A 24,366-nucleotide genomic window follows, 5' to 3' on the forward strand; every position below is an offset into this window, starting at 1 on the left:
CACTCTACACTCACTGGCACATGCGTGGCATTAGTGGTTCATTGCACAAATTTCACCAACACATGATTTCGCACATAAACGTGCTCTCATTTTAGAACTGAACACCTTTCTATTGGACTGCACTGACATCACCTTCGTCACTGCACTGGAGAATGCCACTGCTAGATGCTACCGATATCTATCGGCTTCGTGGGCTTGTGTATGTACAGAGCGAACTAGATTTCACATAGTCGTTTTTTATGGAGTGCAAGTTCATATTCCACTCCTTCCAAAATCCCACAGTCAGTCGACATTAACGGTGCAGACCTACAGTTGTGTGCACCAACTTGACAGTTTTTGAAAATGAATATGACTGCTTCATAGCGAGTTAGTCACCGCTGAGGTGTCATGATATTGTGTATATGAACTGGACAAGTCCTTGATAGTGTGAAAGGGAGTGAAAAGTGTAATTTTTGAACTGGTAGACAATTCTTTGTCTTTCTTGGGTGAAGTATATTCAGGTGAAAACGTTTCTTGCTGAATCTGACAAATGCACACAATGTCAGAATGCAGAACTCAGGGTGCAAACGTGGTGATAATGATTTAACGCCATCCAACAGCCCTTGGTTCCATATGATAAAGTAAAATCAATACAGCAGTACTGCGTTTGTTCGCTGGAGGAGCGCTTATGAGGATCTGACGTTTTCCTCAAATCATAGACAAAGCTATCTAACAGAAAACACGTAACGTATGAAAGCACGTAAACGTTCTCCCATCATTCCCTTTGCGAGTGGAATAGGAAAGAGAACAAAAAGCCGTGATACAAGATACCCTCTACTACATGTCATATTATGGTTTGTACAGGACGTATGTAGAGGTGATTTTGAAATAGAAACGTACAGTAACACACCTACGATCACAGGTCAGAGCGCTTTAAGAAGACAGCTAAGTCAGATGCCGAAATACTGCAAGGAAAATGGAATCGTTTCTACAGAAATCTGAAAACGTACTATCAGTCAACCACACTGAGAAAAGACTAGAAACCAAACCGTGAACGTCGTCATCACAAACACAGGAGCGAAACAGAGAAAGAGTTGTGGAACCACGTATAGGGGAAGCTTGAAGGAACCACATACCTAGGGGAGTAGCTAGGAACATGTGATACATCGTCTCTGAAGTACACTCAGGTTTTTGGCTAATGATGTACCTTTCAAAACTCTGGAAGTTACGAGAATGATATTGCACACAGTGATCACGTATTTAAAACGTGCTTTTGGTTTAACCACGGCCTATGGTAAGATGCGAGTTTTTCACAATTCGTTATCAGTTGTACTTATCAATATGCAATTCACTGACCAATGCTATGAAAGCGAACTCCTTGACAGAAATAGACAAGTGCGAGGCATCAGTGTTTGAGATCTGAACTTAACAGTGTGCTGCTGATATTGCAATTATGTCATAAATAAGAACAGAGAGAGACCACCCCAATCTCTCTCCCAAAATATAATCTAAGAAAAAAAAGGTGCAATACAAAACAATTACCGGAATGGACTGGAAATCGGCATATGTGATGTACATGTACAGACAAACAAATGTTTACAATTTCAGGAAAAACTCGATGATGTGTTCAAGAGAAACAGCTTAACGACAGCTTAACGAATTGAGCAAGTCAATAACACATTAGTCCACCTCTGTCCCTTATGCAAGCAGTTATTAGGTATGCCATTGACGGAATTGTTGGATGTCCTCCTGAGGGATATTGTGTCAAATTCTGTCCAACTGAAGCGTTAGATCGTCAATATCCAGAGCTGGTTGGACGGCCCTGCTCATAATGCTCCAAACGTTCTCAATTGGGGAGAGATTTTCGATCTTGCTGACCAAGGTAGTGTTTAGTGAGTACAGAGACAATCAGTAGAAGCTCTCGTTGTGTGTGGGTGTGCATTACCTTGCTGAAATCTAAGCCAGGGATAGCTTGCCATGATGGCCAATGAAGCGGAACGCAGAATATCGTCGACGTACCACTGTACTGTAAAGGTTTTGCAGGTGACAACAAAAGGGGTCCTGGTATGAAAAGAAATGTCACCCCAGGCCATGAGTCCCAGCTGACGGGCCATACGGTGGACGACAGTCAGGTTGATAACCCACTACTATCTGAGGGATCTAAAGACATGTCTTAGGTCATGAAGCTCATTGGCTGTGATGAGTCTTGCTTCGAATAGCCCCAATGACTAGTGAAGATGTGCCTGGAGATGCCCTAGTCAGCGGTGGGATACAAACCTGACTGTCGCCTGCTATACGGTTCAACAACAAGGTGTTACTCGTCTGAGATACATCGATGGTATTCTACGCGCTGTTTTGTAGCCCTTCATGGTAAGCCTTAGTGGTCGTATTTTTCAGCAAGATAATGCCTGCGCGTACATAGCGAGAGTTTCTGCTACATCTCTTTATGCCTTAACGGGCCTGGTGGCACAGTGGTTAGCACATTGGACTTGTATTCGGGAGAACGACGGCCCAAACTCGCTTCCAGCCATCCTGATTTAGGTTTGCCGTGGTTTCCCTAAATCGCTTCGGGCAAATACCGAGATGGTTCCTTTGAAAGCGCACGGCCGACTTCCTTCCCCAATTCTTTCCTGGTCTGAGCTTGTGATCCGTTTCTAATGACCTCGTTTTCAACGGGACGTCAAACACTAACCTCCTCCTCCTCTTCATGCTTGCCAAACCCTACCTTGGCCAGCGACATCGAAAATCTCTTCCCAATTGAGAACGTTGGGAGCGTTATGGGCTAGGCCCTCCAACCAGCTTGGGATTTTGACGATATAACGCATCAATTGGACATAATTTGGCACTATATCCCTCAGGAGGACATCCAACAACTGTCAGTGAATGTGAAGCCGAATAACTGCTTGCGTAAGAGGCAGAGTTGGACCAACGCCTTACTGGCTTGCTCATTTTGTGAAGCTCTTTCTTTTGAATAAATCATATAATTTTTCTGTAACTATTGTCTAGCTATAAATCTAGTTGTAAGAGGAATGTGCCCATAGTTCTGAGAGAATCTCACCATTTCCTGTTATTGACTCAGAAACCCTACATTTAAGTGTAAAATTAGGTAGCTGACTGTGGTGGGAGGTACTGTCCGTACCGTACGAGAAGTGACTGACACTTGCATGCATTCCTAACTGATGTTATGGCATAATGATGTAGACATTACTGCTAGATCTGACACGCACGGGTGAAAGCTGTGCGATGAACTCCTAACACCAGGGGTGCCTGTGGTGTAGATACTTGGCAGGAGCATGCTCCATTACGCATGTCCAGTTACAAATATGGTGTTGCTATGTTAGAGCGTTGAGCACACACTGTAATTTGCGTGAGCATGCAGCTGGCTAGACTTGTGATTAGCATCTAGCTGCCCCTTTCAGCCTGATCCAGTGGAGTGGATGTTGTGTGTGGTCTTATTGGAGAGGGCAGCGAAGGTGAACCATTGTCGACATATGACTCTCCCCAGTGTGGTGTGGAATATGTTTGGATAGAGACGCGATTGTTCCCATCCTACACTGTCCCACTAAGCATGGTAGTGGCCACTGTTGCACACCTGTACAGGTTGTACCAGTGACTATACAGTTTAAAAGTTGAGATAATTGCTCTGGTTCTGACAACCAGAGGGCTTCATACCTTTTTTAACTTGCGTTAAGTGGATTTATGAATTTCTCACCATTTAAACTTAGTATGAGTGTATTTTTTCAATTCCCCGTCATTTTAAACTTGAGACTTCTGGATGTTTTTGAATATTTCGCAATTTTAAACTTAGGGCAACTGGGATGGAGAAATTTATTTAAACTGTGATGTCAGAAGGGTGGAATAAATTCTGTAAACATTAAATATGAGCATAGCACAAATGGACTTAAACTTAAGGTCAGTAAACTTTGAACTGTAATGTCACAAGAGTGAAGAAAAGCAATGATTTTTAGTTGCTTATCATTTCAAACTTAGCGCAAGCGACATGGCAACCATGCAAGCAGCACCTATATTCGCAGATTCACCATACTGGATTCTGAAATCACAGGGCTGGGGCAGCCTGGCAACGATGGAGGCTGCACCTGTATTCTCAGGTCCACCATCTCGTATTGCCCAATAGGGCATTGTGACATCTTCGATTTTTGTATTTTACACTATGTAACACTGAACTCTTATCTGTGATATCACAGAAGTAGGAAAACCCTATATATTTTTTAAATCGCACTAAATTTGGAAATTCCCACCATTTTAGGCATAAGGCAGTCGGCCTTATTTTAAATTTCCTGCCAATTTATAAGTTTCCTGCCGTTTTATAATAACCTGTGTCATTGGGATGGGATAGGGAAATCTGGCAACAGGGCATTGTCGTCATTGGAAGTTCCTTCTCAGTTTTTTTGGATACAAACAAGTTATGTACAGAAAGAGATACATTATTATTTGATTCTCTTGACGAAAGTGAGGTTTGTCACTTTGAACATTTCCACTTTCCAAATGGAAAACGTTTCTGGCTGTGGCTAGCTGTTACGAAATAAAAAGAGGATGACGGTGTCAAATCAGTCTAAATATTTGTGCGTTAAGAAATCAGGGTAGGGGAGGGAGGTGATAATAAAAAATGACAGTATGTTAGACAAATTTGGTTCATAAGCTTTGGTTGAAAGAACGAGAAGCTTCAGCGTACGGAATTCGATCTAATTAATACAGTAATATGACTGAGGATTTCCCATATTTATATTTTCTGAAACTTCCTGGCAGATTAAAACTGTGTGCCGGACCGAGACTCGGGACCTTCGGCTTTCGCGGGCAAGTGCTCTACCATCTGAGCTACCCAAGCACGACTCACGACCCGCCCTCACAGCTTTACTTCCGCTGCAGAGTGAAAATTTCATTCTTTATATTTTCTATTAATGAGTTAAGAATGTATCTCCAATAATGAGTTTAACTGAAATTCATCTATCTGAAAACTGGTCGAGTAGATTCTTTGCAATATTTGGACATGATTTTTCTATAGTGGGTATACATACATAGAAAATGTTATACTAAATGTGAGACACAGTTACTTTTTAGCTAATCAGTGGATATTAACTGAGATTGTCTTTCTGTCGCCAATGATCACGTAAGATGTACTTATTTCGTGCAACAGTGTTCTGGGGCAATGCAGAATTTAACTTTTAAAACCACTGTGACCGTAAACTTAGTAAGTTCGTATTCCAAAGTTTTTCTGTGACACATTTATACTTTTCCGCTGCACACAGCAGTGTTATCAGTTAACCTGTGTACTTGAGATAGAGGGACACACGTGGAGTAGTAAATCTTTTCCGATTTGCATGGCACGTAAAATACTCGGTACGACGTAACTAGGGACCTTGAAAACTTGTCTTTAGCATCGTCATCATTTGCTTTAGTGTCGTAAGGAATGAAACAGTGAGGCAACAGTCTTACATTAGAAAACAAATATAGCTGTAACCTACAGTCTCTAGCTGCTAAGGAAGCATCAGCAGAAAGAAGCACACGATGTGCCTAAAAGGAACGTTCACCCCAGTGAGGGAAAACTACGGGACGGAAGACTAGGCAAGTGAGGCAGTGTACACGAATGGACCATGTGGCTACATCAGGTTCGTATTTGCTGGTAGATGGCGTCAAAGGAGAGGATTTAAGCACTGGGAATTTCATCACTTGGAGATTGCGCTATGAGTACGTGGAAGCGGAGCTGGGATTCTGGAGAAACGTAGGAACATGTGGGACAATACTGACCATACGACATATTAGACTGAAGAAAGGCAAATTTACCTATATAGCATTGATAGATTTAGAGAATCTTCGACAGTGCCGACTGGAATACACTTTGAATAGCATGGATGAAATATAGGGAGCGAAACGTTACTTGGAACTTGTACAGAAACCAGACAGCAGTTATAAAAGTCGAAGGACATGAAAGGAAAGCGGTAGTTGAGAAGGGGGTGAGGCAGGACCGTAGCCTGTCCCCAGTACTATTCAATGTTCACATCGAGCACGTAGTAAAGGAATCTCAGGAATATTTGGAAGCGCAGTTAAGGGTCAGGAAGCAAAAGTAAAAACTTTGAGGTTCGCCGATGATATTGCAATTATGTCAGAGACGGCAAAGGACCATAAAATGAATAGAGATTGTGTCTTGGAAATAGGTTAGAAATGAACAACAACCATAGTAAAACAAGGATAATAATATGTAATAGAGGTTATGCTGAGGGAATTGCTTTAGGAAATGAGACATTGAAAGCAGTAAATGAGTTTTCTATTTGAGCAGTAAAATAGCTGACGACGGCCCAACAAGGGGTGATATAAAATGCAGATTATCAATAAGAAAATAACTGTTTCCAGACCTGAAGGTGGTCACCAGTCACCGAAGTCGATAGACTGACGACAGTTATTGTGATCATAGATTGGAATACAAGAAACGAATAATTATAATGAAGAGAATAGAAGATTTTGATATGTGGTCGACGGGTATTTTGATATGCGGTATACGGAATACTGCTAAAGTAAGGAGTAGATAGGATAATTAATGAAGAGGTTTTGAACCCAGCTGGAAACAAGAGAAATTTATGGCAAAACTCGGTTAAAAGAAGGGATATCTTGGCAGCACACAGTCTGAGGCATCAATGAATTATCAATCTGATAATGAAAGGAAGTGTGTGTTAAAATTGTAGAGAGTGACATTATATCACAGCAATCAGGTTCAAATGGATGAAGTTGCAGTAGTTATTCAGAGATGAAGAAGCTTGCACAGGATGAACGAACGACGAGATGCATCAAATAAGTTTAGACTGAGGACCACAACAACAACAATAAGAACAACAACAACAATAAAGTGACTACTTAGATTCTTCGAAAATCACTTTCATGAGATTGCTTCCATGGCAACAACATGTTAATGTAAGGAGTCGCCGTCAACTCTTGACGGTGGTAAAAGAAAATGACGAGTCACGATACAACAAACCAGTCTTCAAATTAGTACTGGTCAACAAAAGATGGTTAGTAGCCATGGATAGAGATTTTCTGGATTGGTGAATCGTGGTACACGTCGACGGCAGTAAACGAGTATGTCGAAAACCACAACAAACTATGAATCCAGTTCTAACAGAGCACCCAGGTATTCTCCTGCGGGGGAAATGGAATTTGCTGAACACCGACTGCGATAATTAGCCAAGGATGACTGGCCTTCAGGTCACGTAGAGTCCGAACCTGTCCCTGACAATTGCGTTCTTTTAGATATACCAGAACCAAAAGTCACATGGTTTCAGATCAGCAAGGTCTTGTAGGACACGCATCTGGAAAAACTCTGGAGATAACACGTTCGTGGAGGGTTGCAGTAAGCAGAACTGTCATTGAGTGAGCGAGATGAGATGTTGCCGCACCTTGTATGAAAATAATGGTTTCCTCACAGTTGCGCTCCTCCAAAGCAGGAATCACATGCTCTACAGGGACGTCTCGATAACGTGCAGACGTCACGGTATGTCTGACAGGCCTCTGTTTGTATTCTCTTCAAAGAAGAATGGACCGAGAAGGAAAGTGCGTATGAATCCACACCAAACAGTCACATACGGCGAGTGCAATGGATCGTCGCGCCCAGCACGCGGTGATCGTGATGTTTCAGTTGCTGCACTGTCTGGATCTTGCACGGGTACCAGCATAAAATAGGCCGCAAAGCTTGTCATACTGTTGACAGTGGAATGAACAACTCTCGTGACATTTCAAAAGCACTAGCACTACTCGCGGCACTTGCTGCATGATCAGTTACAGTAACAGCAACCACGTCAATAACTTCCACCGGGATAGGACTCATTCCTCTTCCAGATGCCACACCAAGGTCACTCGCGTTTTCGAATTTCATTAGCGTCTTCTATAAACCATTTGATGACATCGGGCCTCTCCTGAGACTCTCTAAATTCAACACTGTAATTGCTACTATTCACATAAAACAGTTTCACTAAAACCGCGTCCGCCCCGGTAGCTGAGTGGTCAGCGTGACAGACTGTCAATCCTAAGGGCCCGGGTTTGATTCCCGGCTGGGTCGGAAATTTTCTCCGCTCAGGGACTGGGTGTTGTGTTGTCCTAATCATCATCATCATTTCATCCCCATCAACACGCAGGTCGCCGAAGTGGCGTCAAATCGAAAGACCTGCACCAGGCGAACGGACTACCCGACGGGAGGCCCTAGCCACACGACATTTCCGTTTTTTACTAAAAGCGCACAGACTCTCTTTTCGATAGACATAGTGTTCATTCACGTTACGGCTTGTCCAATGATTGCGTGGATGTCATACCGTCATACAATGTACAGCGCATGGTGGCCAAAATTTGAACTAATTTTCTTCTAGCATAAATCGGTTCCGCATTGACGCATTAACATATCTACCAAATTTCGCTGCCATACTCCGCGAGTAGCTGCACTTTGACTATGACCAGCTGGTACTTCTAATTTAGACGCATGCTCATTAGAAGGAAAATTGTAAAGCTCAGTTTCTGCCAATACAGTGTAGTTCACTTATCGTACCCCTTATTCTAGAGGGCTGCTTCTCCACTGTTGTTGCAGAGAAGAGTTAATACGAGCACTGAACATTTCACGTACGCTCATGTCCCTGGCGATGACAGCTCGTCAGTCTCCTCTGAAATATTACTTCACAGATTCGTAGAAACTTAATGCACCTCTCGCATTAACAAATTTCCTGTCACTTATTTGGTGTAATTTATTACCGAACGTTTTACATTAACTGGCTGTGATCTACTGCCTCCTGAAGATTCTGATTGGTGCGTTCATTGGTCACACAGATATTCCAAAAGTTGATGATGTTTCTCATAGTCGAAAAACAATGAATAATTGATCAGAAAATGCAGGACTGTTAAAATAACCACAATGTCATCGAGTTTATTTAAACATTCGCATTTACAGCTCTTAATCTAGCTTGCTCCAATCAAGCCTATCGAAATTAACAATGTGTGAATTATTTTCACCAAAGTGGAATTTAACCGCTGCAGGCCACACATTTAATTTATATTATCAGATCAGTTGACCACATTGTCTTCACTGTTCATAATCACTAGATTCTGGCCTATAACTCCTATTTTGCAAGTACTCTCATTTTAATAAACCTCCCACATTCTCTCCGAACTGCTGAAGTCAGCTACTGATGAAACAAACGAAAGGTTGGAGAGAAATACCTGAATTATGTATACGTGTTCAATATACTTCTTGAATTCTCGTCGGGAGTTTTTCTTAGATCCAGACTACCTACTCATCTGTCTAACTTCGCCTCCATTTCGAATTTAACTCAAATCCGAAAACCTAACATCGGATGTTCCATAAGTCCAATTTTTCTACCAGAATCCCCTTCTCATTTGTCACCAAGAATTTGGCAGACAGATTTCTCGACTGACGCTTCATTTGTCTTTCAACGCAAGGTCTGAGGCCCACTAGCGTCAACCAGACAGGCAGTATTGTCTATCAGATTCTGTGCTGGTGTGGGTGTACAGAAGACAATAGGAAGTTTCTCGCTTCCAGCTCTTCTGTTTGCGTTTCTGCTTCCTGTCAGAGCGTCACTTGTGTGGCGGTGATTTAAACCTGGCCACATACTAGTGTTGCCAATCTGCTGCAACAAACCAAGGGAGTGGTTGCGAACCTTGGACTCTATTCTAAAGGACGGTGGTTCAAATCACCGACCATCCAACCAAACGTAGGATATTCGTGATTTCCCTAAATCACTTACTGCAAATAACACGGTAGTTCCTTTGAAAGGGAATGTCCGAGTTTCTTCACTGGTTCAAACTTACGCTCCGTCTCTAATGATAAACGCGAATATGCCTTCCTTTTTCGTATTATAACAAAAATTCTGATCGCTATTTTGTCGAAAATTGGCATTTTGAAAACCGTGGCTGTAATATAAGGTTTCGGCATACAGGATCATACAGCACGTGAATTTTTATCACACTTCACGTTTTAATAACTTTAAAACCTTTTCGTAAATCCTTTGACAGAGATCGTTAGAACTAAATCTCTGGCAAACCTTATCAAATAATAAACAAAGACCTTTCTGTCTGCTCGAATACAGCAGACCAATAACGGATACAAAATGTAGCCGCAGCAAGGTAACATCGAACCTTTAACAACCATCTGAAGACGGATTTGTAAGAAATCCGAAACCGGAAGTAGTTTTATACAAATAAACATCGTTAAATCTTACTTGCGACGGGTTAGTGTTTAAGTTATAAACCTTACAAAAATTCTAGTGTCACTTTTCATGATATTCTACAAAAAAATTTCATTCCAGGCGCTCAGAGAGGTAACTCCACTTGAAAAACTGCTTCCTAAGCCGCTGCTTGCGTTTGCCTGTCGAACGTAAGCTTTCAGTATCGTCGTTATTGTTTGTATATTATTCATAAACATATATCACTCTTGTAAACAGACATATATTTTTAGACTATTTTTGCATTTCTCAGAAGTTCCTTCATATTGGCTTAGTTCTGTAGGATACAGCAGAAACGTCGTATGGAAGTGCAACAATGTTTAGATTAACCTCGTGTACAAAACACTTTGTACTCCGGTCAGCCACGGATATGGAAATACATCTTGGTAAAGGAAGAACCGCAACAGCTGTTAAATGACCCTTTATTGAAACGACCACATTCGCAGCTTACAGCTGCATCCTCAGGTATACATCTGAGTAGACGTTTTTTATTCTAGGATATCTTGCTGTCTGGGGTGGTCGACTTCATAGTTCCGTCGATTATGTTATCTGACTATTATTCTTTCGAAGGATGTTTTATTTTCATTAAGAACGTTGCGTCGTCCATTTAACCCTGCTATAGATTTTATGTAAACTGACTGTGAGTACTCTTATGCGTTGTTTACAACATCATATTTTACCTTGGGGTATAGAAAATGTTGTTTATTTTATTCGCCCCCCCCCCCCATTTCTCTACTCATGTGTATACCTGAGGACACAGCTATAAGCTGCGAAACTGGTCATTTCAATAAAGGATCATTTAGCAGCTGTAGCCTTATGTAACTGGTTTGTAGATTTCTCAGGAGATTCATAATTTTAACGGGTGGACTATGCTACCACAGGCAGTCACGAGGTATAAACGTACACAGTTTCTCTCCCCTCCCCCCTCCTATCCTATCAATCATACAAACATACACAGAGTCATACACCTCAACATACTCGATTCTCTAGAGCGTCAGTCATACAGTAATTTTAATCTGTTAACATTATCTTGCTGAAAAATAAAATACTTTATTAGATCAGTCGAGAAAGCATGAGTCACATCCCTAAAAGAGCGCACTGGTCTCTTTGGAGCGCTGCAGGCGGAACAGTTAAGCTCTTTGGGGATACTGTTCCACTCCTCTCTCAAGATGATTTTCAGTTCTTACACCATTTGGATGGAGGGTTCGTTGAGAGAGACGTCTGCCCTAGAGCATCCCAGGCATGCTCTACAAGGTTTAGGTCTGGCGAGTGCGCAGACCATTCCATACGTCCAATATATTCAGTTAGCAGTGTGTCAGACATCTCAGCGGTCTTGTATGGATGGGCACTGTCGTCCACACACAGAAAGTCGAGACCTGCCGCACCCCTAAACAGGCCGTCATCCAGAATAATCACCCTGCAGTACCGCTGTGCTGCAAGGTTACCTCACACACAATGATAGTCAACGATGTTCGGCCATTGTACATAATAACGGCATACACCATAACGCCTAGGCCATATCGACGAAGTTCGGCAACAGTCTTTGATTTGTAACGTGTTCTCCTCTCTCTCTCACTCTCCACACTAACTAGTGGCCGGAATCACTTGCCACAGTGAAACGGGATTCGTCGGAGAACACCAATCTGGACCACTGTTGCTGAGTCCGACAGACATGCTCCCCACGCCAACGACCTCTTTTTCCACGATGGCGTGGTTGACGTAGGACGTATTGAACAGGATCCCGAGCATACAAAAAAGCGTGATTTAATCGACGCGAAAGGATTCTGGCAGAGACACGTGTACGGGTAGCAGTTGCAAGGTCTGCACCGGTCTGGCTGGGAACGAGATGTATGTTCGTTTTCGCTATTAAGGGTACGCATCGATCCTCTTGCGGTGTAATGGTCCGTCTATGATCACCGGCATGCTTTTGCATAGCATTTACACCTTCAGTAGTCTTTTTTAATCGAGTGACGACACTTTTGACCACAGCAGTGACACTTTTGACGGCTCCGAGTCGTCCAACCCGCTCATCCATGATATTAAGCACTGAAACGATGTCTTGCAGAAATTTTTCCATAGTATACGAAATGTCACACTAATTGGTTCCACAACAGCCTCTATCAAACACCTTACTGCATCAATTATCGAATGCATACCGAGCATTCGTGCACAGGTTTTGCTGCAGTTAGCGCGTCCCACCCTCTAATTTTTGTTTTACTGTCATTGGTCGGGTGTTCGGTAGCAATTGTCGGTTGTTCCGTAGGAATTTGTAGTTGTTTCTTAGTAAGTGTCGGATGTGCCACCAATCAAGCCCACTCATTCAGGTCACCCTGAATATAGATAGGGTGCTTATTTCCACATTCTGTTACCTAATGTTGCTCTTTATTCTACGTCTTCATGGTTACTAAATTGTCGATACTCCTGTTTTTCAAGATAACAACATCAATATTCACAATTTTACACAGATATGTTTCTGATTTGATTTAGTGTTGCACCCCAGAACAGTACCACAGGCTAACACTAAAAATTTGTTGAAGTTACTGACAACGGCAGAATCTGCAAGGAAGAAATTCTGAGCAGGCAGAGGTAAACACAGAAGCGATTGCGGTAAGTGATACCGGCCGAGCGCCCTAGTCTGCAAACAAAGCAGATATCGTCATATTGGTGACAGAGCAGAGTGTCACAAGAAAACCAAGTTATAACCCAATAATTACTATTCAGCAACTGATGCAGGAGGACAGAGCATCTGAAAGGTGAAGTTACGAAAGTCTGAAGCCACTAGGAGATCTGACCACATGATAAAACTAGTACACCTGCTGTCGGTACTACATGCACCACAGCAGACCGCACATGAACTGCCAGCATAAATACTACACCTTTCTTGATGTCACTCTCAGCTGCAACTATCAGCTCTCTGAGCACCTAATCGTCGAAAATCACCGCCAAGTCTTGCTGGAGAGTCTCTGCCACTGCAAGCTGCAGCGCCACCTTCCGAGTAATCACTGATGGAGTGCAGAGACTGCCATCATTCTCTTGGCCCGCCGGAGGCTTGACCAGAAGGGCCAAGAAGCTGTATGCCATCCGCCATCGTGAGTGGAACCCACAGTTGCTGCTCACCCTGTTGCTGCAGCCGACTCTGATGCTGCCACCCTCTGTTTCCCAACTGGAGGCCACGGGTCGGACTCTACGTCACAATGAGTACTTGAGGCTCGAATGGAGGCCAGTTCTCCGGGCACATATCCCCAGTGAGAGAACTTGGGAGATTAGCCTGCAGAGGCTGACGTCTGTCACTGTGCATTGAGAACCACGGCAGATGTAATGCCTGGTGGCCATCGATCGCCTGTGACGAAATGATTGCTACGTGAGCCTTCCATGACGCAGTAGAGCTGCCGGGTGATATATGCCTGCTATTGCTGACTGGGTCTACACACTGCTGTCCGACTGAGTGGCCGGACTGAGGAAGACAATCGCGTTTTTCTGATTAATAAATGTTTCGTTATGAATAAGGTTTTCTTTGCTCTCTGAAGTTCTCCTCATCACGCCCTGCTCAGCACGATCCTGACAGTCGTAGGGATCTTGGACTGAACCCTTGGAGCACTGTTAGATCCCCTATCGCGTCCTGACTGGCTTGCAATACAAAATGTATGGGAGAATTGGAAATAATAGAGAGAACGAAGCAACATCCCTGAAGTTCTGTAGCTCTGAGCGATCTAACATCGGTAAGAGGTTTCAGCTGTATATTGCATACCTCACTACACATAAAAAGTCTTCCTGGCGGTTTTCAGACGGTTATCAAACCTGAAAGTGGTGATAATAGCATGATGACAATTGTGCGTGTCCACAGTGCATATCTGAAGGACGATCACACAGAAGAAATACGGAAGTGCCTCAAGGTGCCTGTGTTAGCTGGCGCTGCGTTGCGGGTGCATACTCACATTGCGGCGCAGGACGCCGCAGCGCGAGAAGTCGGTGACCAGTAGGCGATAGGAGAGCTGCTCGGGGTCGGCGGGCTCGGGCCGGATCTGGCAGACGGGGTCGGTCAGGGGGTCCGCCTGGCGCTCGTCCGCGAACAGCGGCGACCCGCGGAACCCTTCCGGTTTTCGCAGCCGCGCCGAGATGGAGTCGCGGACGCCGGGGGCGGCTGCCGCGCTGTCGCTGCTGCTGCTGCCTCCGAACGTGCAGTGGATGTCCGACACTGTGTGCACACACGTCATGGCAATATTTGTACCTTTACCTGCTTCCACTACCCACTTAAATGCAATAACAACTCTCCACAGAAAGTACTATGTTGGTAGTGTTTTTCTTTCGCATGTTGGTGGTCCGGTTGCTATGAGTTCATTTGTCGATTATCATATTTTGTTTTTAGTTCACCGTTGCTATTTGAGTTTACATATTATGTTTTTGGTCATTTGGAGGCAGTGACTGGAACTGTGGACCCTAAAAAATGGAGTGCCAAGTGGAGAAATCGGAATATTTGAGACATATTCCTCTGTTTGAGTTCAATGGAGGGGTGACAGCCAGATACATTAACGCCGTGTGTGGGGATAATGCCATTTATGCAGAGTGCAGCAAGTAATTGGTTTTCTCGTTTTAAGGAGGATGATTTCACATTACTGAATCTTCACGTACAGGAAGACCTTTGGGATTTGATGAAGATCGTTTAAACACATTAATCCACAATGATTCACGTCAGTATACTCGAGAACTGGGAAACGTGATTAACCGCCATTGTGCAACATTTTCATGCAATGGGAAAGGTCAAAGACTGCGTGTACGGGTATTGAACGCTCTCAGCCAGTCACAAAAATCAGCAGGTGGCCATATGTGCATTTTTCTTAGCTCGTGAACAACACTGACCATTCCTATCCTGTATAGTTACTGGTGACGAGAAATGATGTCTTTATGCTAACATAAGGTGGTTAGCCTAAACAAAGCAGCAACTCTCCGTGCAAAGACCCGTGTGCCTCCACAAAAGATAATCTTATGCATCTGATGGAACAACGACGGTGTGGTGTACTACGAATTGCTCTCAGAGGTGGAACCAGCACCGCTGAAATTGATTGTCAACAACTGATACGTTTTACAATCCAAGAACAACGACCAGGAAGACTGCGTGAAGTGCTGTTACTCCACGACAATGGCTGCCGGCATTCTGTTAGTTTGACCAAAAATCTACACAAGAGCTGGGTTGGGATGTTATTCCGCACCCACCTTATTCGTCTAATCTTAATCCCTCAATTTTTCAACTTTTCAGCTCTGTATCGAACAACCTTCAAGAAACTTCCTTTTCGAATGAAAATGCAGTCCAAACATGGCTCGATGAATTCCTCGCCTCAAAACCACGTCATTTTCCACAGTCACAGATTTGAAAAGCTACCTCAGCATCGGCAGACTGTTGTGAACAGTGAAGCAGAGTATATTGTTATTGACTATAGTCTCTGTTATGTGTATCCGTTGTGTTATTTTAAACTTACGGATAAAAGCTACGAACTTATGCATCAACCTAATAATAATTGAAGAAAATTAACATATGAGACGTCTAGTATCAAAATGGAACAAGTCGCTAAATTCACGGGAATTAGTTAAAGTTATCAATTTAAAGTAGAAGTATACCACTATCAGATGAAACAAGAATATGTTTCAAAATCGGCCATGTCTTCTTGCTACGAAGCACTGAATTCTTGACCATGCAACAGAACAGACCAAGTCTTGCAGGTAGTGAATTCATAGCTGGCCATGTCAAGGAACGAACAACAATCTTCATGCCTCAACTTTTTTTTTCGGAAACCTTGTGTTGTTAGTCTGTATCAGCAAACAAAATAATTCCTTATATTGCACATTCTTTGCAGTTGTAATATTTCATTTGTATGTTGGCAACACTAACCACTTAAACTAATTTCCACTTCTGCGAGCTTATTTCTTTCACAGAAAAGAGGGCGCAACATCCTTACAGACTCTAGCTGTCTCAAATAAAAGACAAGAAAAACCTCCTGCAGAAAATTTTGGCCCAACATGGGAAGATATTCAGTTATTGTAGTTTTCAGAATAGTAATATTTGCCAATGAAACAGCTTGCAATAGTAATGAGAGTTTCCACACAGTCTCAGAAGTTTGCATCAGTGGTTAAGAGGAAATGCCTGATATTGTAATCTAAATGAGTGCAAATATTACTCATTATAAGTGAACAGTGTCTACATAATAATTATTATGTCAAAATACTTGATTATTTGCAGATATTATCTTTTTATTATGTTCAAGATTTAAGTACCTACAAACGTTAGTGAGAGAAATCCTATTTTGTATTCTCCTAATTTTTCTGATGTTCTTCTTGATATGCTATTATCCAATTATGTTGAAATGCTTTCTTCAGCGCCATAAGTAAAAATAGTTACAATATTACTTAATTTTCGTTTATTTGATTTGTTACTAGATTTTGGATGTTAGAGTACAGAGTAAAATTAAATAAAATTGTAACAAAAATGGGCAAGCGAAAACCTAAATCAACAAAAAAGGGTTCATAATGAATCAGATTTCACAGAATAACATGACTTTATTATTGAACCATTAAGGATGAGACTATGAAATGAAAATGTTTGTGATCATCACTGTGTTGTCTCAGGAGGTTTCTTGTCTGTATTGAAAAATACTTCTTCAGTGACTTGGCTGTTTTTGATACAAGGCTCCTCATATATATAAAACTGAATGGAATAAAAAGAACTAGTAAATAACAGGTAGCCCTCTGCAATGACTCAAAAAGCTGTCAGATGACCCAAATACATAATTGACATGTCTCAGTAAACAGCCATCTCCATTGGTACACTGAATGAAAAAGGAATGGATCACCATAGCAGACCAGCTCCACACCTACTGCTGCAAGATGAGTTTGTCAGCAGTGTAAGAATTTAACGAAAACATCATTAAAACAGTGATTCAGATGTTTCTCATTCATCATAACAAAACAGTGTTTGCAGCACAATGTAAAAATACAGATAACTGCAGTAATGTAGCATTAACAAAGAATTAAAACTAAACACCCATAGTTTCATTTTACTGCTAACATTTCTTTCAGTTTAAGTCAATGTACTTCTGAGTTAGCTGCAGATGGCAAACTGTATAGAAATATCCCTACACTGCAGAAAACCAGCAGGTACAAAAACATTAGTATGTGCTATTAAGGTATATATTTTGTTAAAAGTCATGAATATATTGACCATAACCCCAAAACTGTATGTTTTTACATGTCATTCGATAGAAAATAAAATGAACCCATACACAACAGAGAATATTCACCGAAATGCGTATGGGCGAAAAAGAAGAAAATTGTAATTGCTCAACAGAGAATCTTTTTTCACAACATAATAATAAATTAATTACATTTCAGAAAATTCATTTATCTAAGACTGTTTATCCTTTATGATTATGTTCAGGAGGTAGATAACTTCTATAAGTGATAACCATTATTATACAAACATGTTATTAATAATAAATGTAGCAGTATGCTATAAATTAGACTTTGTTTTTATTACATTTCATTTTATTATTTATCTTTCAAGTGTTATATGATTTTTTGTAGATGTTTAATATGAAAATGAATTTAATTTCTTTGATCTCTGTATAATAATGGAATTAGTGTATTTATCTGTATACAGTAAATGAATTAGTTAACATTAATATAAACATACACAAAAAATTCATTTATGCTTGTTTATTATGAATGTGACATCTTGATAATAAGTTCTAATTAATATAGTGTATAGTGTGGCATTCTCCATGGTCAACTTCGAAAAATTTTATTTTTTCATAAAATCAGCTTGAGTATTAATCGCCTAATTAAGGCTGAGTAAAATGGCCTGGTAAGAAAATATTGCATTAACAATAAACTTGAACTTTTGAGTTAAAAAGGTTAACATTCTCTGTATAGTGAAAAATCATATCATTTGTTGCTCTAATTTTGAAACTCTCACTGATAATTTTTCTGTATCCTGGTGAAAAATCGGTATAGGTTGCAGCAGTTATGCATAGATGAAGAAACTTGTACAGGACAGAGTGGTATGGAAAGGTGCAGCAGACCAGTATTCAGAGTGATGACCACAAAACAGTAGTGAAAGTAATTTGCTGTTGCATATCAAGATTAAATAAATGTTTGGTTATTAAATTAAAATGTTATATATAACAGTTTTATTTAAGTTATTATATTAAGATTATGCGAATTTGGGGGTTATATCATATTTATTTTAGAGTGGCTAATTAGGTACAGCAGATGGTGACCTTGATGTTAGTTTAAGAAAAATATTATAAGCAGGATATTAATAAATGTAGCTGTTTCATGTTTAAAATTCTTACAGAAGACATGAGTTAGATGGACTTCCTCGCCAAGAAAACGCAATTATAGTGGTAAAAGATATCATATAGATTAACAATTCTTAATTTTTGCTAAGAAACATATATCACTAATTACCTTTTTAGTACTGTAATTTTAGGGTTTATTTATGTGTATTATCTCTATAAATAGCATTTATGATTTATTTTCCACTAGTCTGACATTTTTCTTTTAATTTTCGCATTTTAATAAAGGTGGCTTTATTTCAATGAGCCTTGAATAAAAAATTTTAGCTTGTTTTCGAATTTGTTAGGATTTAAAACAGTTCAGTTTTAGGTGTATCTTAACCTTTAACCGACTCTATTCAGATACCTTATAAGGAACTGTCTAGTCCATCTAATAACTTATGTCATCATTTTCCCCTTGTGTAGCTGAATCATTTTTGTGATTTTTTGTTTCTTGATGAATTTCATTTATTCAACTTGTGTATGCCTTTTCCTAATGCCATATTCGTTTTTATTTTGAAGGAGATAAATTACATATACTGTAATAAAGAGCTGTTGTACATCAAATTCAGGTTATTCATTATTAAAATCCTTATATTCCATTGCTCATAAATTTTTCAGTGATGCAAATATAAGGTGGCAGAGATTACTTCTTATTCTTTACACACAGTCGATGAAAAATAACTGCACTCTATTTTGTCCAATAGAATACAAAGCATACTTGCTAACAAGCCACAACATTTGAATAATTAACGATCTCTTTACTATGTTTCAGTAAGGGTTGTAAATAAGTAGTCACTGTCTATTCCCTAAGCAGTTTTGCTCTTAATTATAAGAATATTTGTATTTTTTCTACTTGCAGTTTACCTTTCCAAAATGTCTTCATTGAAACCAGCCTAAAAGTTCTAAAATTTTGTGGATCTACGAATGTGATTTTATATTGGAGGTTTCTTCTTCTCTTTTATTTTCGATACATTCGCTGCACATTACACATGTACTGTACACTAGTACATTTGTAGAAGTTTTCTCAGGTTTACTAACTAGCAGGAGAGTACTGATGGATACGAATAGCTCTTGGTGACCCGCCTAAAAGCACAGGAAATGGTACTAATTACATGACGTTCGCAAGTTAAGAGGTGTCTTAGACCTGCGAAAAAACATTGCATCATGCCACCATCGTGCGGATTACATTGTGGCGGGACAATACTGAAACACATGGCATACCGTTACAAAAACACTTAAATTGCCTACAAAATTCCGTGTTCGTAGAGGTTCTGGATATAGTGGTTCTCATCACACGTAATGCGTGTTTGACACACAGCTCTTGACTCAGAAATAAGCAAAATGATCCAATGAAGATATTTAGACTTTTCAGCCTCACCTTTGAAGGATCACTCGGGGTGCTCGACAAAGACAATGACTTTCGACGTGTGGCATCCCCCTGGGACGCTTTACAACCATGCCAATATTGTAATGCCGATACGGAAGCGGTAGTGTGCTCATAAAAGTGACATCGTATTAGGCAATCGGGAAGCGCAGCTTTTGTTTCTTAGACATATGGGATTAGTCCTATCTATAGATACAAGATTCTGCATTTGTACTTGCGCCATTTTCGTGATGTACGAGTATTATGACCCTGGTTCCTTCTGCTCAATAATGATGTCTGACATTGGAGCGAAGCCATGGTAAAGAACTACATGCAACACGACACATCGCTCAATTACGCATCTGCAGCGACGGCTCGTTCCCGGGATTTACATCAGACTGTCTACGCAGGAGATGTTCTAGGCTAAACTACTGCGTCTGTAAAGCCACCACTATGAAGCATCTGCAAAGTCCTGCTGGACAAAGTGATCCACCGAATGGGGAGCAACTGGGTGTTCCGTAATTTTGTGGAGGGCTTTACACTCTGTACTTAAGCACCATACAGGGTGAGTCAGGAGGACAGGTAAATGCTTTGAGTAGTAATAGTATTGATGATACTAAATAAGAAACTTCAAATGAACCTTTTCTTAACTGTAGCCGACTTAGAGCTGTTTGAAAATCAGGGGCGTCAGTCGCATTTCCTTCTTCACCAGCATTCACATGCGAGTACAACTAACACGACACACTTTCAAAGCCGTTTCTCAGTGAACGTGTGTTGCGGTATTATTGATGACCAGTTCATCTTAATGGAGTATGGTATCTTGATTTCCTTCAAAATGTGTTACCAGGATACTTGGAGAATATTCCTGTGGCAACACGAGGCCGTATGTATTTCAAGCACGACGGAGCTCCGCTCATTCCGTACGGCCAGTGTCACGGTGCAACTGAAGCGTATCCTGGGCGTTGGATCGATCGATCATTTCTTGACCTCCGAGGTCACCCGACCTTACTCCACTAGATTACTTTTCGTGGGGTTGGTTTAAGAGCGAAGTATACAAGCGGAGAGTGGACGCAATGAAGGAACGTCGCGCTCGAATTTTACATGCGTGGGATCGCGTAACGAGCCGTGTGGATAAGCTCAGATCAGCAACACAGCAGCTGTCTACAAGAGCTGCAAAATGCACTACAGTATACGGTGAACTTTTTGAACATATTTTGTGGGGAAATGTACACAGTTAAACAAAACATGGGATCACCGTGAAACGGTACAGTAGTTTCCGCTCTATAAGCAGCAGGTTTCGCTGCTCGCTCGCACCGGGAAACAGAAACAGGGGCGGCTTCGCAGCCAATTTTATTACACGACGCAGCCGGCCGCGGGTGCAGCAGAATCCATGTGGACGGTTGGAAAGAAATGTGTCAGGCTACATATTTAAATGTGTCGTATATTATGCATTTGTTGTAAGTGAATGTGAATCTGCACATGAACTTTCCTAATCCTCCTCACACCTTTCCATAAAGCGTGGCCAAATCTTAGTTGGGAAGCAGTTCTGTAGTATAGTAGTGCCAACCTTACTCCTTGGTAGGGGAGCAGAGAGACAGCAGAGGCAGGGCAAAGTCAAAGACGTTCCCGAGTCACAAGATTTGGGGTGGAGAGGTTGGTCACGGCCAAGTGGTTCGACCATCCCCTCCAACGGCCCCCAGGAAGACCTGCGGGTGCCCACGATATTCTCGGAGTGTTACAGAAGACGGGTAGGTGAGCAGACATGCCCTCAGTGGGTCTGTCTCGATGTTCACGCGTGGTAGAGAGGTATTTGAATATTTGCACTAATTCTTTTATTTCCAGCTTCGGATTGTGTAAGGAAATGGATGTTCTCGTTTAATTTAGGAAATCTGACCCCCTGTTTTAATGCATCTGGTCCCCAGTTTGCCCGTTATCCTCCTCACATAGTGGATGTCCCATGTAAAATATTGGGAGACTTTGGTGGTATACATTTGGCCAACGCATTTCCGTCTTACCTGTAGAAATGTGTGTGCAGATTAGTATATAATATAACCGAGCTATAAATTGTAAAATTGTAATATCTGTAAACCGGAACAATTGCTGCAATCGCTGTAAAGTTGAGTGATAATGTTTAAAATATATAGGTAATCAATTGTCATCAATCTTTAACATACCCCAAAAACCACATAGGAGTCAAGTTAAAGGAATTCATTTAAAATAAAAAATATAGAACGCAGGGACCCACACATCAGCGTGTGAGCCCTCCATCCCCTTGCCTAGTATCGTACAGAAAGGTCACGCTCTCTAGGTAGCGCTCTCAAGCTCCCCTCCCCAGTTATCCGTTGCGCAATTTTCATTCAGGGCTTGACGACATCAACTTTCATCTGGCGTCCCTAGGCAAGGAGGTTCGACGGTAATCTTTCAACAGTTTTTCATTTATTATCACCTGCATTTGTCCTATTCCCCCAATGTTTTCATTAGTTTCCTCGGAAACTTAAGAACAATACATGTTTATATGACGTCTTTTATTCGAAATCACTAACACTATCACCCCTCAAAGCATGTAACTGACCTCCTGACTCACCCTATGTATAAACGACAGATGAAAATGGTAGTATTAAGTTTTGCGCATGGCCCATCCAGTTTTATAGCATACATTCTGCTGGTATAACTCAGTCAGCTGTCACAATGTTCTCAGGGCACCTTTTAGCTAAAGCACACTCTATCGCCTTGCCCGACGTTGTATAATGAATCTGAATGATCCCTTAATTTATGGATCTGAACGTACAACTACTTGTCCTAAATTTGTTTCACTATAAAGAAGAGGACGTTCCCACAGGACTACAATGCAATGCTGTATCTACTGCATAAAAAAATTTAAAAAGATAGGACGTTATATGTCTGAGTATAAATTTTGTATTTCTGCGTATAAATTTTGTATCTCTACACATGAAAAATCAGAAAAAGCGGTAAAGTTATCGTGATCTAATATGCGATGCGAGCAACAAAGACATAAGTGGCGCTATTTTCGACATACACTTAGGGCGTGATGTTACAAACATCATAAACTGGAACGATTTGATGTGGTCGACGTGGTGCTCGAGTTTTTAACTAGTCTGGGTCCGCCAATTTCACATGTCTCTTGAAGTTCTGATGGACGTAAGTGGTACCACCCATGAGAGCGATACACAAACACTATCTTTAGTAGCCACAGAGTCAAGATCGCTATTGAAACGCGGCGAGGATACAGCAATAATGTCACCTGCAATCTTGGAAAATGTTCATTGTACCCTCCACCAGACGCACATCGGACCTGTACGCTCTTGATAAACTGGATTAGACATACGTACCTAGTAAGCATGAAACTTTCTGGGTGTAGAGACATGTCATTAGTTAGTTATTTAGTTAGTTAGTTTCATGTTTCATGGATCATTTTGCTCGATAAATCATAATAATGTGGGACGAGTCATTTTACATCGCAAATTAGTTTGTAAATGCGGCTACATGCGTGCATTTATAAAGTTTTTTTTTCCTTTTTCCCTTTTTTCTTCTTTAAATGCACAGATGTAAGTTAGTAATTCCTACGAGTTGTTAGACAAGGTTGTTGCCTTTCCCACTGTTGTTTAAGGCATACCTTGAAGAGACAATTGCGAAAGGCTTAGATGGGAAAAGAGGAATATGTGTTGGTGGAAAGAGAATAGAATGTATAAGATTAGCTGTAGACATGGTATAAATGGCAGAAAGTGAGCGGACAGTGAATAACACGCTGAAACATCTGAATGAAGCTTTTGTGGAATATGGGATGCAAATAAACACAGCAAAAACAAAGAGTATGGTCATCAGTACAAGACGCAGACTGTCCAATATTACGATAGGACAATCTACCATTAGCCAAGTCAGTACATTTAAATATCTTGGGAGTACCATAACTGAAGACTTGAGATGTCACCAGGAGGTGAAAAATCGGATTGCCATAGCGAAGGAGACATTCAACAGAAAGAGGAGACTCTTAGGTGGCAAATTAGATAAAGGTCTAAGGAAAAGGCTTGCGAATGTTTTGTCTGGAGTGCGGCAATATATGGGGCAGAAAAATGGACGCTGAGACAAGAGGATGAAAAAAGGTTAGAAGCATTTGAGATGTGGATGTGGAGGAGCATGGAGAGAATAAGCTGGATGGAAAGAGTGAGTGATGAAAGAGTATTTGAAAGGGTTGGTGAGAGAAGATGTCTGCTGAAGGTTGTAAGAGAAAGGAAAAAGAACTGGTTGGGACATTCACTGAGAAGGGAGTGCTTGCTAGCAGATGCTTTAGAAGGATTGGTTTGTGGGAGAAGACTGAGAGGAAGAAGGAGATACAAGATGAAAGACGACATAAAGGGAAGAGGAAATTATGCAGACCTGAAGAGGATGACAGTAGACCGGACAGCCTGGAGAACTACCATGTGAAAACGTGTCTTTCGGCAGAATA

The 24,366-nt window shown here is 41.2% G+C and overlaps 1 protein-coding gene across 1 annotated transcript in view; it reads right to left on the bottom strand.

Moving 5' to 3' along the window:
• The window catches only part of LOC124789818, a 274,122-nt gene that overhangs the window by 178,782 nt on the left and 70,974 nt on the right, over positions 1 to 24,366 (bottom strand). Inside the window, exon 3 of the mRNA XM_047257301.1 lies at positions 14,147 to 14,406. Coding sequence (XP_047113257.1) covers positions 14,147 to 14,406 — 260 coding nt within the window. The remainder of the gene's footprint in view (positions 1 to 14,146; positions 14,407 to 24,366) is intronic.

Source organism: Schistocerca piceifrons, chromosome 3 (assembly GCF_021461385.2).
Source record: "Schistocerca piceifrons isolate TAMUIC-IGC-003096 chromosome 3, iqSchPice1.1, whole genome shotgun sequence".
Classification (NCBI taxonomy): Eukaryota; Metazoa; Arthropoda; class Insecta; order Orthoptera; family Acrididae; genus Schistocerca; species Schistocerca piceifrons.